Source organism: Panicum hallii, chromosome 3, assembly GCF_002211085.1.
Source record: "Panicum hallii strain FIL2 chromosome 3, PHallii_v3.1, whole genome shotgun sequence".
In the NCBI taxonomy this organism is placed as follows: Eukaryota; Viridiplantae; Streptophyta; class Magnoliopsida; order Poales; family Poaceae; genus Panicum; species Panicum hallii.
The window spans coordinates 17166704-17180710 of record NC_038044.1 but is presented as its reverse complement, the minus strand read 5'-3'; the positions used below and the strand labels follow the sequence as shown (position 1 = coordinate 17180710).

General features: G+C 47.4%; 1 protein-coding gene and 1 long non-coding RNA gene across 3 annotated transcripts; both read left to right on the top strand.

The window, feature by feature from the left end:
• The first annotated feature begins 4835 nt into the window (after positions 1 to 4835).
• LOC112884056 lies at positions 4836 to 5740 on the top strand. Its single transcript, XR_003227011.1, has 3 exons — positions 4836 to 4964; positions 5077 to 5211; positions 5660 to 5740. It is a non-coding gene; the product is annotated as an uncharacterized LOC112884056 (long non-coding RNA).
• A 109-nt stretch (positions 5741 to 5849) lies between these two features.
• LOC112884055 (transcription factor TGAL5-like) lies at positions 5850 to 9550 on the top strand. 2 transcript variants are annotated; one of them, XM_025949368.1, is made up of 11 exons: positions 5850 to 6180; positions 6313 to 6534; positions 7229 to 7276; positions 7352 to 7411; positions 7489 to 7566; positions 7652 to 7697; positions 7793 to 8064; positions 8183 to 8422; positions 8763 to 8852; positions 8962 to 9107; positions 9198 to 9550. In XM_025949368.1, the coding sequence occupies exons 1-11, from the start codon at positions 6088 to 6090 to the stop codon at positions 9298 to 9300; spliced, it is 1398 nt and encodes a 465-aa protein (XP_025805153.1). In that variant the 5' UTR covers positions 5850 to 6087; the 3' UTR covers positions 9301 to 9550. The 2 variants fall into 2 exon arrangements, with proteins under 2 accessions (XP_025805153.1, XP_025805154.1); XM_025949369.1 differs by lacking the exon at positions 8763 to 8852.
• Positions 9551 to 14007: the final 4457 nt, after the last annotated feature.

Here is a 14007-nt window from a genome sequence, read left to right as displayed (position 1 = left end):
CCATTTGATTCCCGTGCCGCCAATATATGAAACCAATATATATATATACATACATACATACATACATATATATATGACATTTATGAAAGTAAGTTTCAAAACAATAATGGTTCAGCTATTTGAAACCTAAACATACATACATGTATGTTTAGGTTTGACCCCTCCGGGTGGGAGACCTTGCAATTCTGCACCCGGGTCAGGTCGTTGCAACCCGAGTACTCGTAGCCTGGGTGGACCCTATCCTGGATCGGCTGGGTCAGCTGCTTCTACACACCATGTAGAGTGTCGACACATTTGTTGACTTGTGCGATTAACGCACAAATCCGCTAAATGAAGTCGCGTCTTAATTTTTCGCAACCAACGCACCCGATCCACTCCATTGGACCCAAAACTCATGTTTTGGGACGTCTCGGACCGTTTGATTTCTGCATGAAAGTCGATGCAAAACTGGCTTAAATGGTGCCATTGAACCTAACTTGTACCTATTTTAGTAGCTTGTGCAACATAGTAGCTCGCTAGCTAATGCAAGGCTCCAGCCTCCCACTAGGCTATATTATGGTTGGAAATTTAATTAATAGAGGTAGGAGGGTGCATGCACATACCACACAAAACTGAAATACTCGAGTTTCGAGTTTCATTGAATACCTCAATTTCGGATCGTTCAGCTACAGCTCACGAGCTCCAAGTTAGGTTCAAGCTTGGCTTGATTTCAAATATAGCTTAGTTTGAATTCAATTTTTAGTAAGTTAAATATAAATAGTTCGTAAGCCTTAAGCTTTTCTGGTAACCCTATTTAGGGATAGAGGTGAACCTGAATGCTCAGCAGGTCAGCAGGTGTAACTTAGCAAATTATTAGGCTACAGTGTCGGGATGAGCACGTATGCTAATATGATGGGCACCCTCGTCGTTGTTAAAATTAAGATCGCGACATTATGGAGAATGGCAGGGAGATTTTTTGAGGAATGGGGATGAGTGACATGTATAAAATGTGTTAAGAAGTGCTAGAGTCCAAAACTTTATTTGATATTTAAACTGATAAGGTTAATAAATGCTTCACACTAACACCCATAGCAACGTATTGGCATTTTTGCTAGGATTATAATAAAATGTTCCACCTAAAAATATCTTACTCTATCTAAGTATTAGAAAACATATCCTGCAACACTTCAAGTGGAGCAAAATATCACATTAATAGATATATTATGTTTTAGCTATGTAGCAACTAACATAAGCTATAATAAAATACTAGATGACCATACACAAGACATGTAAAATCTTTATCATTTGATCTTAAGAAATTGTTGCGTAAAGAGGAATGGATGTGTGTTTAAGTAACGACTCTTTAGCTTATAAAATAATATATGTTTCAAACTAGCCATAATATTTTTTATTTAGAATATAGTTAAATAAAATAATATTTATAGAGATCATGTACACTCAGTTTTTAAATTCTAGATCCGCCACTAGAAACAATACGCTCAATCTAAGGCCATTGCATTACGAATTACTATGGCCACCTGATCTTACCCTGCACAATTGGATGGTGCAAGCCTGTAAGGAGTACATTATCCCTATCTAGAGATAGGTTTGATCAAGGGGAAATACCAAGCCGTCAAAGATTTCAAGAATAACCCCCTCTGAAACCTCATCCAGGAAAACAATTCCCACCAAGAATTGCTAGGCACATAGGCAGGGGCGGATCCGGGTTTAGGGAGCTCGATTTCAACAGCGGAACGGGAATGGAATGGAATGGAGGGGCGTACCCGACGAAGACCTGGCGTAGGATGCCGGCGCTTTCCCCGGCGTCAATGCTCGCCCAGTTGTCGCCGCCAGCAAATAAATGGTAGAAGGAGAGGGGGTGTGATGGGAAGTCGGCTCTGTTTAGTTCGTTCCGTTAGCTAGGCACGCGAAGCGGGTGGAGTTTCCCGTCACTTCGACGACAAATTTGTGAATTGTCGCCTGGAAAAACAACCTCCGTGGCCCAAAATAATGGGCTGCTCTGTCTTCTTTCTTATTTTTCAGCCCATTTGCAGCGAGCTTTCATTTGCAGCGGAGAAGCGTGGAACAAATATCCTTGATGACATCCGCATGCAAGAAAATTTTAAATAAAAAATCATAAATTTTGATCTGCCCTTTCTTTGACCATTGCTCTTTGTTTTTTTTCCTTCATCACTTTGTTATGCTTTTTAGCTTTGATTCGATCGAGAGAGCACGGGACAAGATTGGACAATCTTCAATCGTTACCATACAACATGTTTTCTGCTTGTATTTCTCCCAATTTTTGTTTTGTATTTCCTAACTATTAGCCGAGGGGTAATTTGGTTATAAATGATTGTATGTCTATCCCGAACCCAACGAAACAAAATATTGGATATATACTTTGCTATCTCTAACCCAAACACCCTTGCGCATAACCCTTGCTCATATCCCTATGTTCCAAACTCCACCGGAGACGAAGAAAAGAGATGAACACAGCATAAGTTTTTTTATAAACCTTTAGATTGTTAACGAACCATTTTCATAATCCTAACCAAATGTTTGGAGTAAACATTGGCATGAGTAAGCTAGAAAAAACAGTTTACGGGAGCATTACAAAAAAGTTCTTACATTTCTAGGAAACCGAATTTCTAATGGTATGTGTATGAGGGAAGTGGGGGATGAGTAGACGACAATGTGAGTTTGATGCTGCAGTGCTCCCTATATGCATGGGTTGTAAGTTCCCATATTAGGCATTGTGTGATTAACATGTCATATTGTAGGTGTGTCGAACCGCTCACTAATAAATCTATGTTTGCGCATCTAGCCCGGATGGTATGCAAGAATGACACAAGAATTTATACTCGTTCGGGCAAAACGTCCCGAGCTACTTGCGCTCTTGCAGTAGGTTTGCAGCAGAGGTTACAAACGGGTGAAAGAGGGAACAAGCTCCCAAGTCTCTGGTGAAGTGCGTGCGAGTGTGTGTTTGTGCGTGAGTTCGATCCCTCCCTCCCCCATGAGGGTCTCCCTTTCCCTTTTATAGGTCGAAGGGAAGGGGCCGGATACACGGGAGAGAGATGGAGCAGGTAGAGGAGGATCCCCGAGGCTGTGCTGCTTCTCCTTTCCTTCATGCGGGCCCCGCTGGCTCTGTAGATGACGATGGGGTGTCCTTGCGCCGCTCCTTGGCACGTCAAGCGACGTGCGCCCCAACAAGTCAGGTAGCGTGGGCCCCCGGTGCGCCAGGTGGCGTGAGTTCCCGCTGCGGCGGGCGACATGTGCTCTGACATGATAGGCGGCGTGAGCCCCAGGCGCGTTTCGCGGCCGTCATGGCCTGTCACTTCTGGAGGTCGTGTCGGGCCGTGCCCTCGCCTATTGTCATGCTTGAGGCTTGACCTCTGTCGTGACGCTTTACTCCCGCAGGGCCCTGGGGGGGCCATGTCCTCGGGAACGGCCAAATCTGGACCCTTGGGGTTAGGCGAAGCGGAGCGCTGGTTCGGGCCCCACGGTGGGAGTCTGGCGAGGCGGAGCCTCCCCTTTAGGGTCGGACGATGCCGAGCCCGTGCCCTCGGGGTCGGATGAGACGGAGCACTCCTTGTGGGGGTCGGGCGAGGTGAAGCCTGACTCCTGGCGGTTGGGCAAAGCGGCTCGCCCCCCCCCCCCCAGCCTGGGCCCGTTGTTGGACCATCGACATCCTTCAGTCGCCAGACCGTCCGTGGCCGCGCTGCGACCACGTTAAGCTGAGCCGTACGGTTAGGGGACTAATCCACGATTAGTCCCCGAGTCCATACTTAAGGGTACCCGTGGTATCCACCCCCATCACACACACACACACACATATATATATATATAGGCCATGTTTTTTAATATAATGAATAGAGTATGATGCGGGTAGTAATTAGTGGTAAAATAAGAAAATAATGAACACAGTAGGCCATGTTTTTTGATTAACATGTCATAGGCTGATAGGCCATGTTAGTTTCAGGTTGACCTTCCTGTTGACCAGGATATATATGTTTTAACCATAAGCGATAGTAATGGGTATACAGAATTCCCTAACTGTCCACTTCTTCCTGTTCGCAATGCTGCACATTTCCACTGTTACTTATTAAGTTTTGTCAACTATTCTTTGATGTTAGTTGTCTCTTACTTTGAGAAGGAACATTTCTGGTGTTGGAGAATGGGAAAAGGTTTGAGCTAGCCAAAAGATTCAGATCTGCGCAGACCTCAAGAGCTTTCCAGTGAGTATAAATGCACCTTCAATTCAGCACACCATTCTTCTTTCAAATATACTCGGCCCTACTTTATCCAAAGGGTTAAGCACTAATAAGTTAAATAACAGCCAACTTGGTCGGAACATATATTCTCCTGACCTATTGTTTCCAAACAGAAGGCTGTGTGGAAACGTCTAAGTTTCTCTTCAATGGAAAATACTGTAAGTATTGGTGCATGACAAGGCAGTGATATTGACCTATTAACTCGAAGTCATGGTCTCGTCGATAATGTCAAACAAACCCTTTTTCTTGCTGCCAAAATATCCTTGCAAGTATTCTAATTCCCAAGTCAAACAAACCCTGGCTCCCAAAACACTCTTGCAAGGGTTTTCATTTCCAGAATAGAAATGTGAATGAAAGTCTTGTATTTTCAGTGTCTTGTGTGCTGTTTCTCTCCACCTCCCCAGTTATTCTTTACTGAGTACTTGCTAGTCCCAGAGGGGGAGGTCAGAGGGCAGCCAATGAAAGTCTTGGTTGCAAGAAATAGGGGACATAAATCCTGATAAAGGCCTACCAGATCTCCACCTTATCCCTCCTCGGCCCTCATTTCTCTCTTGCCTGTGAAAACTGAAGGTGGGACAGGCTCATAGGGCATGTTCAAAAGGACACAATGCAAGATCCTTCTTTGGTGCAGTAGTATATGAAACCACAAGAGGGATTCAAACTTACCACTGTCGGAGAAGACTAACAAGAAAGGAAGCAACGGCCTACCGCATGGTATTTATACTTTCCCCTTCTCTAGTCCTTTCTAGAATATTTCACACATGAAGAAATGATAGCATGCATATGTGTGAATCCAGCTCAGTGTCTCACTAATCTCTCTTTGCAGCTGTGGTCTGCTCACTGATCTCATGGCGCAAGGTGAGGAGAGTTCATGGTGGAGGACAAGTGATCATGGTAGAGCTCCACCACTTGCATGTGGAATCCAAAGCCATGCTCCTGCTGCGCGACCTGCCAACTTCTTGTACACTGCTTCTCCTCTCTAGTCCATACCTCATTCGCTCTCTTGCTACTACTAGCAAATGCAAAGACAACACAGATAAAGCTCTTTCTTGCACCTGTTAGTTTTCATTTTTCAAACCTTTCACTTGCTATCTAAAATATTGTTTCCCATATCCTCCTTTTAACTATCTTTATAACAAACTCTCCTATATATATCCAGAACTTCCTCTCACTGGATTACACCTCTTCCCACAAACCAAATAGTTTCTTAATGCCTAAGGCCTTGATCCTATAAGTGATCTTACCTTCCTGCTCCTCCTTTTAGCCCTCATCCTTATCTGTACACCTCTGACCCTCACTTTTCAGTCATTGCCTTTACATTTGTTGACAAGTTGGTTTTTATCTGCTTTACCTTCTATAGCATATGGTTGCCATTGGTTCTGAACGCTGTGCACTATTGCTTGGTCCAGGGAGTTGCAACCTTCAGCTACTGCTTACTTTGGTGAGTTGGAGGCCCTTATCCATGGCACTTGTACTTCTGTTGATCCTACCGTGATCAGAAGTAATGTGGACACAGAGTTTAAGAGTAAGACTACCTTTTTCTCTACACCCCTATCCTTTAATACAGACCTTAACCACCTCCTAGAAGGGCTTCTTTCTTTGCCTCCCTCTCCACAACACCACAGTAGATAAGCACAGGCAGCATGCCTTGGCTTTTGCCATGCCGAGCACAGACGAGCCATGACCAGATGCAATTGGGAGACAGCATAAATTGTGTGATCCCACATGCTGCAGTGCCCCACCACCCTCACTCCTCTCTTCTATCTGTGTCCAATTTTGCAACCTCCTGGAGGGGGAGAGAGCGGTTGAATTGAAGAAAAACTTTAGTTTCATTTGTATGTATGCAGCAGCAGGAAACCTTGCAGCTAGGCCCCTCACACTGGAGATCTTCCCTTCATGGCCAATGAGTCATCTACAGCAGCCATACAGTGTAAGCACTGGTTCTGTTTCATCATTTACAGTGGCCTACAGTTTCTTGCTGACCACATCGGACAAAGGTGTTCTTGGTTAATTAACTGCTCACTGCCTTCCTCTGTCGGCCCCTCTTGATTAATTGCTGCAGCAGGGTAACTCGCACTCAGTAGGGAGCACCACTGACTCGAGCTCGGGTCAGAACACTATGCCGCAGGCCGAGTTGGTGTCCCCAGGAAGCATGAGGGCCGACTCTGGGCAGCAACAGGAGGTTTTGATGGTGACCGTTGATGACTACAACTACGAGCAGGGACTAGGATCGGCAGCAACCACCGCTCCAATCTTTCAGCAGCATACAGCATGCCAAGACAAGGTAATAGTGACACAGTGATGCTGTGCTTTGTCGTGTTCAGGATTACACTAAAGATTCTGGAGCAATTAAGGGAGCTTTATAGTCATTGTTGTTTTTGGTGAAGTATGTTTTCTGGGGAACCATTAGAAAAAAAATCTTTTTTGGTTTCAACTGTTTTAAAGGTTTCGAACTGTAGGCATGCCTTTGAGTAGAGAAGCTCTTGTTGTGTTTGGTGAAGTATGTTTCTAGAATGACTGGAGAGTAGGTCATACTATTTTCCCTGAAAATAGTAGGAAACCGCATTTAAATTAGGTAATAACAAATAACATCTTTAAATTTTTTCAGAGAAAAATAAGAAAACAAATAAACTATATGATAATTGGGGCACACTGCTACCCCTTCTGCCTCCGCGGGACCTGGGATGGATAGAATCAATGAATCATAGAAGTGGCACTGGGACATTCTTGAATTGTACATTGGGAAAACAACAAAAATAGTTATAGATGCTCGTCTGATGGTTTGTCGTTGAGCTGATGGAAATACTGTGGAATGGAGGGATAAACAGGTAAAGAGCTGCTATAAAAAATCGACAGTAGTAACGCCCAACAGGAGATGTAGCTCCAATATGCTTTGTTTCTTGATGTTGACTAGGTATCTTACTGTACAACTAGCATTGCTCACTGTTCTAAGTCACCTTTTCGGTGTGCTGGTGCAGAGGAAGAATGGATCCACAGGGAAAGATGGCAAACTCTTAGACGCCAAGGTATGGTTGCATTTGCTAACAATTTGTGAACCTGCAGGTTTGCCAAACTTTTAACTAAACTTTTCTAAATTTTAGACTGAAAGGCGATTGGCTCAGAACCGAGAAGCTGCAAGAAAGAGCAGGCTGAGAAAAAAGGTGGGAAGGATATATAAATAAAAGGAAAAATGTTTATATCAACTGAAACCATGCATAACAAAAATGTACTTCTGCAGGCCTATGTGCAGCAGTTAGAGACAAGTCGGATTAGGCTTCAACAAGTCGAGCATGAACTACAGGGGGCACGTTCACAGGTTCAAATTCTCTAGAAGCCTCAGGCCGGGCATCAACATTTGATCTCATTTTCGCAGTGTTGCCATGACCTGGAATTGTTTTCAGGGCCTGTTCCCAGGAGGAGGCAGCGCATCCGGAGATAGTAGTTCTGGTAACCATCACCTCCTGCAGCCGATCAGAACAAAGCCTCACCACTTCAACATTTCATTATTCAGGGTATTTAATTGGATCTGTCTGTCATTGCAGGCGCTGTGATGTTTGACATGGAGTACGCCCGATGGCTAGAAGATGACAGCAATCTCATGATGGAGCTCCAGGGCATTATGCAGGCTCAGAATCTCGACGCAAACCTTGATGCCATTGTTGAAGAGTGCGTGCGGCACTACGACGAGCTGTTCCACCTGAGGGCTATGCTTGCAAGATCCGACGTGTTCCACCTGATGACTGGCTTGTGGGCGACGACGGCTGAGCGATGCTTCCTCTGGATGGGCGGGTTCCGTCCTTCTGAAATCCTCAAGGTGTCACTCTTTTCTTTCTGATGGAAAAAGTGCCAAATTTTTACCCAAACCACCAGCACAATTTTACCAGGGCAATGCTAGTTGCTGAGCCTTCTTCTCCGTGGTTTCACGTGATCAGATGCTGATACCTCAGCTCGATCCACTTACGGAGCAGCAGCTGCTGGGGATGTGCAACCTGCAACGGTCGTCGGAGCAGACCGAGGAGGCGCTCGTGCAAGGGCTCCAGCAGCTGCACCAGTCGCTGGCGGACGCGGTGGGCGCGAGTCCTCTCAGTGACGGCGCAAGTATTGGCAACTACACCGCTCTCATGGCCCTAGCGCTTGACAGGCTCGACACCCTCGAGAGCTTTTATCGTCAGGTCAGTACTTACTCTTTCTTTCATGGTCATGCAACAAAAAAACAATCCAATGTTGTGCAGAAGAAACACAGGTAAACATACACTTATTTGAAGATAAAATTTGGTTGCAAGTACCTGGTATTTTTCAAATGTTAACATTAATCTGGTTTCTCTCACTGTTAAATAATGATGGCTTTCTTGCCTGACAGCAGAAAGCTATATAATTGTCTAAGATGTAACGTGGCCAACTTTGTGTGCTTAACCCTCTAAATATGCGGATAAACATCATTAGCACTTTCCACCACGCATCATTAATCTGTAATGTGCACCTATCCCTTTCTACGTTCGTCGTATGGGCCAGCTACTTGATGCTAGCTTTCTCGAGGAATTGATATCTGGAAAGGTCCAGCAGAAGCAAGGTTCTTTTCATCAGTCACGCAAAACAACAAATGTATACTCGTAGACGGTGACCACCGATCGATCACTTTCTCTATGCAAATCCATAGTAGAATAGTATGTGAGCCATCTTGTTGTAAGTAGTTCGTCGGTCGCGATTGCAGGCGGACAACCTGAGGCAGCAGACCTTGCAGCACATGCGGCGGCTCCTGACCACCCGGCAGGCGGCGCGGTGCTTCCTCTCCATCGGCGAGTACCGCCGCCGCCTGCGCGCCCTCAGCTCCGTCTGGGCCTCATCACGTCCCCGCGAGTAAGACTACCGGCTTCCCCATTCTCTAGCTCTCACCACCCATGAACTCAGCGATCTCATTCTTGGCAATGTACATTGACTTCTCGGCAGGAGCTTCGTCGCGGCAGCGGAGAACGTCAGCCCTACAGCTACAGGGACGGCCGAGCAAGCCGTCCATCCGTACAGCAACCACAGCCAGTTTTCCGGTTTCTGAAGGTTCTCTGCCTCTCCGGTAGTAGGGCGCGGATTCTGCCGTCGTCTGCGGCAGCGAGGGGACAGATTGTGCTAATGCTCCATGGTTATTAACATAGTAATTCTAATTCGTCGAGAATGGAACATCGAATCCGTATTCGGTGGCATCACTTCGGAAAGAAAAGAGAGCAGAAGAAAAGGTTGTAGGCCAGTGGGTGAGTTGTGTTGTGATGGCTCTCGATCTTGCAGTGGCTTGCTTTTGTTCTTGTTCCCCCTGGCTCTTGAACTGCGCGAAAGGCTGCCGCTTTTGAAAACAATTCGGTGCAAAGCGCCAAAGCGAGACGGAGATTAAGAAAAGCGGAGGCGTGCTGCGCTCGGCGCCTGATGTGTTCCGCAGGTAGTTCCGTTCGGGGAGAAAAGATTAAACAAACCATCCGAGAGCGTGACCGACCAGGTCCGTTTCGCCGAAGATCGGGGCAGGATTTGCCCAAACGGACGCTGTGGATTAGAAAAAGAAGAACGTGCCCTCCTGGTAGGTACAGCGACGATCGAGCAGTTTGGTTTCCCCCCTTTTTTTGTCTTTTCCGGCGGTGCGCGACGGTGCGCGACGTGTCGAAGGGAGAGGCCTGGTGCGGTGCGGCCATCTTTTTGTTGCACGCTTTGCACCTGGTTGATGGAGAAAGGGCGGGCGAGGGTGCGCGGCGACCGGTACACTTCGAATTGTGACCCGGCGTTTTCTTTCTTTTTTTTTCCTTCGGAGGGAACGTGTGACCCAAGCAAGCAGCGCGTTGCCCTGCGGATGGGTGTTTTCCTGTCTTCCTGCGTGTGTGGTGTTTTTTTTTTGAGATTGCGTGTGTGGCGCTGAAAACGAAGATTTTCTCTCCTGACCAGGATTAGCTTTTCTTTTTAACCCTCTTATCAGGGAGAGAGACATTGCCACGGCCCATGAATCCTACGGTCTGCGACTTCTATGGACCTGCTTTCTAGCTGGGCTGTTGGTCCCAATACCGTGGTGGCCCTTCCTAGCTTATATCTCCCTGCTACCAAGCCTATCGTGCCTCTTTCTAGCAACCAGGCTTGTTAGCCCAGCAACAAAATACAGGCCAACCCAACAACCGAACAAGCGGGATACAGGATATAATTGGCAGGGCTCGGATGTGGCTAAAACGGCTCCGACTCCGGCTGCTCTGACGAAGTGGCTTTTTTTAATTATCTTGATGGTCAAACTTTTGTAAAACGGCTTCCTCAGGTTGTTTTAAGTAGGCAGGGAAGGTCAAATGTCCGTAATACCCTTATCATTTTTCTATTTGTCTTCCTATTTTCTTTCCTTCCATTCTCTCTCCTTATGTGTTTCTTCTTCTCGTGCATCGGCCTTTTGCTCCCGGCCACCTCTACCCCGCCGCGAGGTCCTACCAGTCTACCACCAGCCACCGGCCGCCTCCACCCCCGCCTTCGACTCGGGTTCGCTCCGCCGGCCGGATCCTCATCCGCCTCGAGCTCCCGCCGCCCCCGCTTCGTCTCATGACTCTGGCTCCCGCAGGCCACGCCTCCTCCCGCCGACGGCGGTGGCCTCCGCCCGCACCTCGGGCTCCCACCACCGGCCATGGGCTCCCACTGCCGAGCTCCTCCTCCAGTCCTCCCTCGCCTCGAGCTCCCGCCTCCCCCACTTCGCTTCACGTCACTGGCTCTTGCCGCTCGCCCCTCCTGCTCCCAGCAGTTGTGGCCTCGGGCCGCGCCTTCCTGCTCACGTCGTCGGCCTCCACCCGGGCCTCACACCACTCGCGAGCCCCTTCAAAGTTCAAAAATGGGAAGCGATAAGGAGGAGCTGCGATGAGCCAGTTTTTTTAGCTCCTGCTCCACAAAACAGCTCCTCTCAGTGGGATTTGTGGAGCTCCGCCGCCGGACCTAGTTTGCTTTTCATTGTTTGGTGGGGCTCCTGTAGAAGACGGTGCCGGAGCCACTGCAAGAGCCCTACCAAACAAGACCGTAGTTTGACTTGTCATTTGAAGGAGCCATTTTCTCTAATCTGCAGGTTGTGTTATGTCTGGACCGGAACAACGCAACCTCCTAGCACGCGGTAGAATCTAAGGATCGGCAACGATGCTCGTGCTGTCACGCACCACCTCATCTATCTAAGTTGTTACATCACAAGGGGAACGGGAAAATATATTCATCGCATATGCGACTGTGATCCGTGGCACCGTAGTCACGCCACTGCCACCTGATTAGGGTGGTTAGGGTTTAGGGTTGCTGGGTTCCAAGGGGACTAACCTATAGAGGGTCGCCGGGAGGTCCCCGGACCAGTGGTGAGGTTGGTTGAGACGGCGGTGAGGTGGGGATGCGGGGGCGCCGCCCGCGGCAGCGAGAGATGGCGGTCGGGCTGGGTCGGTGGCGGGGGAGCTCGGGTTGGAGGAGATTAGTGACAACAGGGGTGGAGGGTGGCGCCGAAGGTGCCGGAGCCGGAAGAGGCGGGGAAGGGCGAGGAATAAGCAGCGGGGCGCTTCTGCGACGGCAGCGTGGTCAGCCGTGCGCGTGAGAAATAGACCCGAGGGAAACAACACACTCGTCGGTAGGTGCTGCGGCGTCATAAATATAAAAGGTTGGGATATCGATTTTTTATTTCTATACTATAAAGGATGAAACTTTCAGATACAATTTGCACCAAGATTAACCCACCCGCCTCCCTTACAAACCCCATCTTGATGGCCCACATGTAAGGCTGGTTGCTTGACAGTATTTGGGTGGACCGAAAAATTGAGGGAAGGAAAATGATTCCACCCAAACTGAAATTATTTTGTCACCGCGGTCTCCTATACCCGCCCGTCGTACCCACCCTCTCGCCTTCCACGCCTCGCCCCGTCGTTGATGGATTGCATTCCTTTCTCTCCCTGCGTCAGTCATGGTTTCCTTCCTTTCCGATTGTCGATCTCCATACGCCTCGCCTCCCCCCACTGTGGCTCCTCTAGATCCGGTTCAAGACCTCCTCATTAGCGGTCGCGGTGGTTATCGCCCAACACGCCCCTGCTCCTCCACCCCCGTGCGTCCCCACTGCCGCGCCACTCCTCCTCCGCCCCACGCCCTTGCCTCCCCCGCCCCCATGCCACTCCTCCGCCACCGCGAGCCTGCCTCGCGACGGCCTACCGTCGAAGACTGCGCCGGTCCGCCTCCTCCTCCACCCCTATCGGTGGTTTTCTTGGAAGGACAAGCTCGAGGGCCCCGACTGAAACCCTAGGCAACGGCCGACAGATCCAGCAGCGGTGGCGGCGGCGCGCCGCCGTCGCTGGAGCTCGGGACCGGCACGATGACGGCTGCATCTTCGTATTCGAGCACAGCTTCTCTCCTACCGGCTAAGGTGACCATTTTTCCCTTCTTTCTTGAAATCGAAGCTACATGTTTTTCTGCTTGTGCGTGACAATTGGATATGAGTAGATCTCAGAGTGCTTGGGTCACACAATTGGATGAGACTAGATCACACAATTTTCCTTCTAAACGCATAAGTTCTCCTTCAATCTCCAATGCTTGTCGTGGTTGTACTGAACTGTGTTGATGGTTAACTCTGCAGCTTGCATACATGGGTAGTGGTGATAGCACTCTTGTTTATTTACATTTAGTTTTGGTAACCATATTTAATTTGTAGGGCAAATGGTTGTAGTCGTGAATTCTCATCTTTGTACTCTAAACTTTCTGAAGGTGGCCCCTTATAATCTTTATTTTTTTTGGATTGCATGTTTTGATGACTGCATTTTATATCTACCAAAATCTATCCTGGTGCTTGTGATTTATGTGGACAAACCAGGTGAGGCCTTGGTCCCCTCACATGGTGGATGAATAGCTCATGTGTGATTATTCTTTTGATTTCCAATGCATGAGTATTATGCTGTTGCAGGGAAAAGTAGATTTTTTTTCTACACAATGCTTGTAAACGATACAAAGTAGCTGACCTGATACTGAATTTTTTAGTCTTTATGTTGATCTCATGTTCACTATAACATGCCAATGTCGTCAATCACAATGTTTTTGTTTTGTTCTTTCTGATTCCCACCTTGAGTTTAATTATTTGTGTACCCTAGAGTTTTTTTTAGAGAACAAAGGGTGAGAACTCAGGAGTTAGGAAAGGGATTCTAGAGATGTTAGGGGAAAAAAGGCTGACAACTCAGGAATTAAGATTAAAAAGGGGAAATCACTGCAGTCAGGTACAACCAAACTGCTTAGCTAGCATTTTTAGAAAGATTTGATAAATGTTAATTTCACTAACTTCAAGTTTATGCATGATACATCAACAGTGTCTGGTTTGAGTCTTTATGACATGAATTTTGCTATGCAAGCATTCATGAATTTTACTAATTTTTAGAAGCTGGTACTGAACACTTCTTTTTCAGTGGATGAATATAGCAAAATGCTTGAGGGAGAACTGACTATGTGACCTCTCAATCCACGTGAACATGGTTCCAAGCTATCCGCAATCAAAGTCAAAATCAGTCAATCAAACTGTTAAACGGAAAGGCCATGGTGCATTGTTTTCTATTTTGTTTTGTTAACCCTTCCATAGCACGTGTTTGATACGAACTAGTTTTGATGTGATAATCTCCGTTACCCTAGTGACCGAAGCATCCTCCATCCTCAGCAGAACCTGTTCATCCTTGACGAGGCTCTTCTCAAGGTACGAACGAATTGCCCCCTGCTTTGTTTGTGCAATTAAAAGGTTGCAGTCTTCTGAATATATTCTTGA

Bases quoted from the DNA above. Each gene is read 5' to 3' on its own strand.
- LOC112884055 (XM_025949368.1), top strand. From the start codon at position 6,088: ATGTATGCAGCAGCAGGAAACCTTGCAGCTAGGCCCCTCACACTGGAG. The intron at 8,065-8,182 runs GTGTCACTCTTT...TCACGTGATCAG, and splicing joins GTCCTTCTGAAATCCTCAAG to ATGCTGATACCTCAGCTCGA. The intron at 8,423-8,762 runs GTCAGTACTTAC...CGTATGGGCCAG, and splicing joins TCGAGAGCTTTTATCGTCAG to CTACTTGATGCTAGCTTTCT.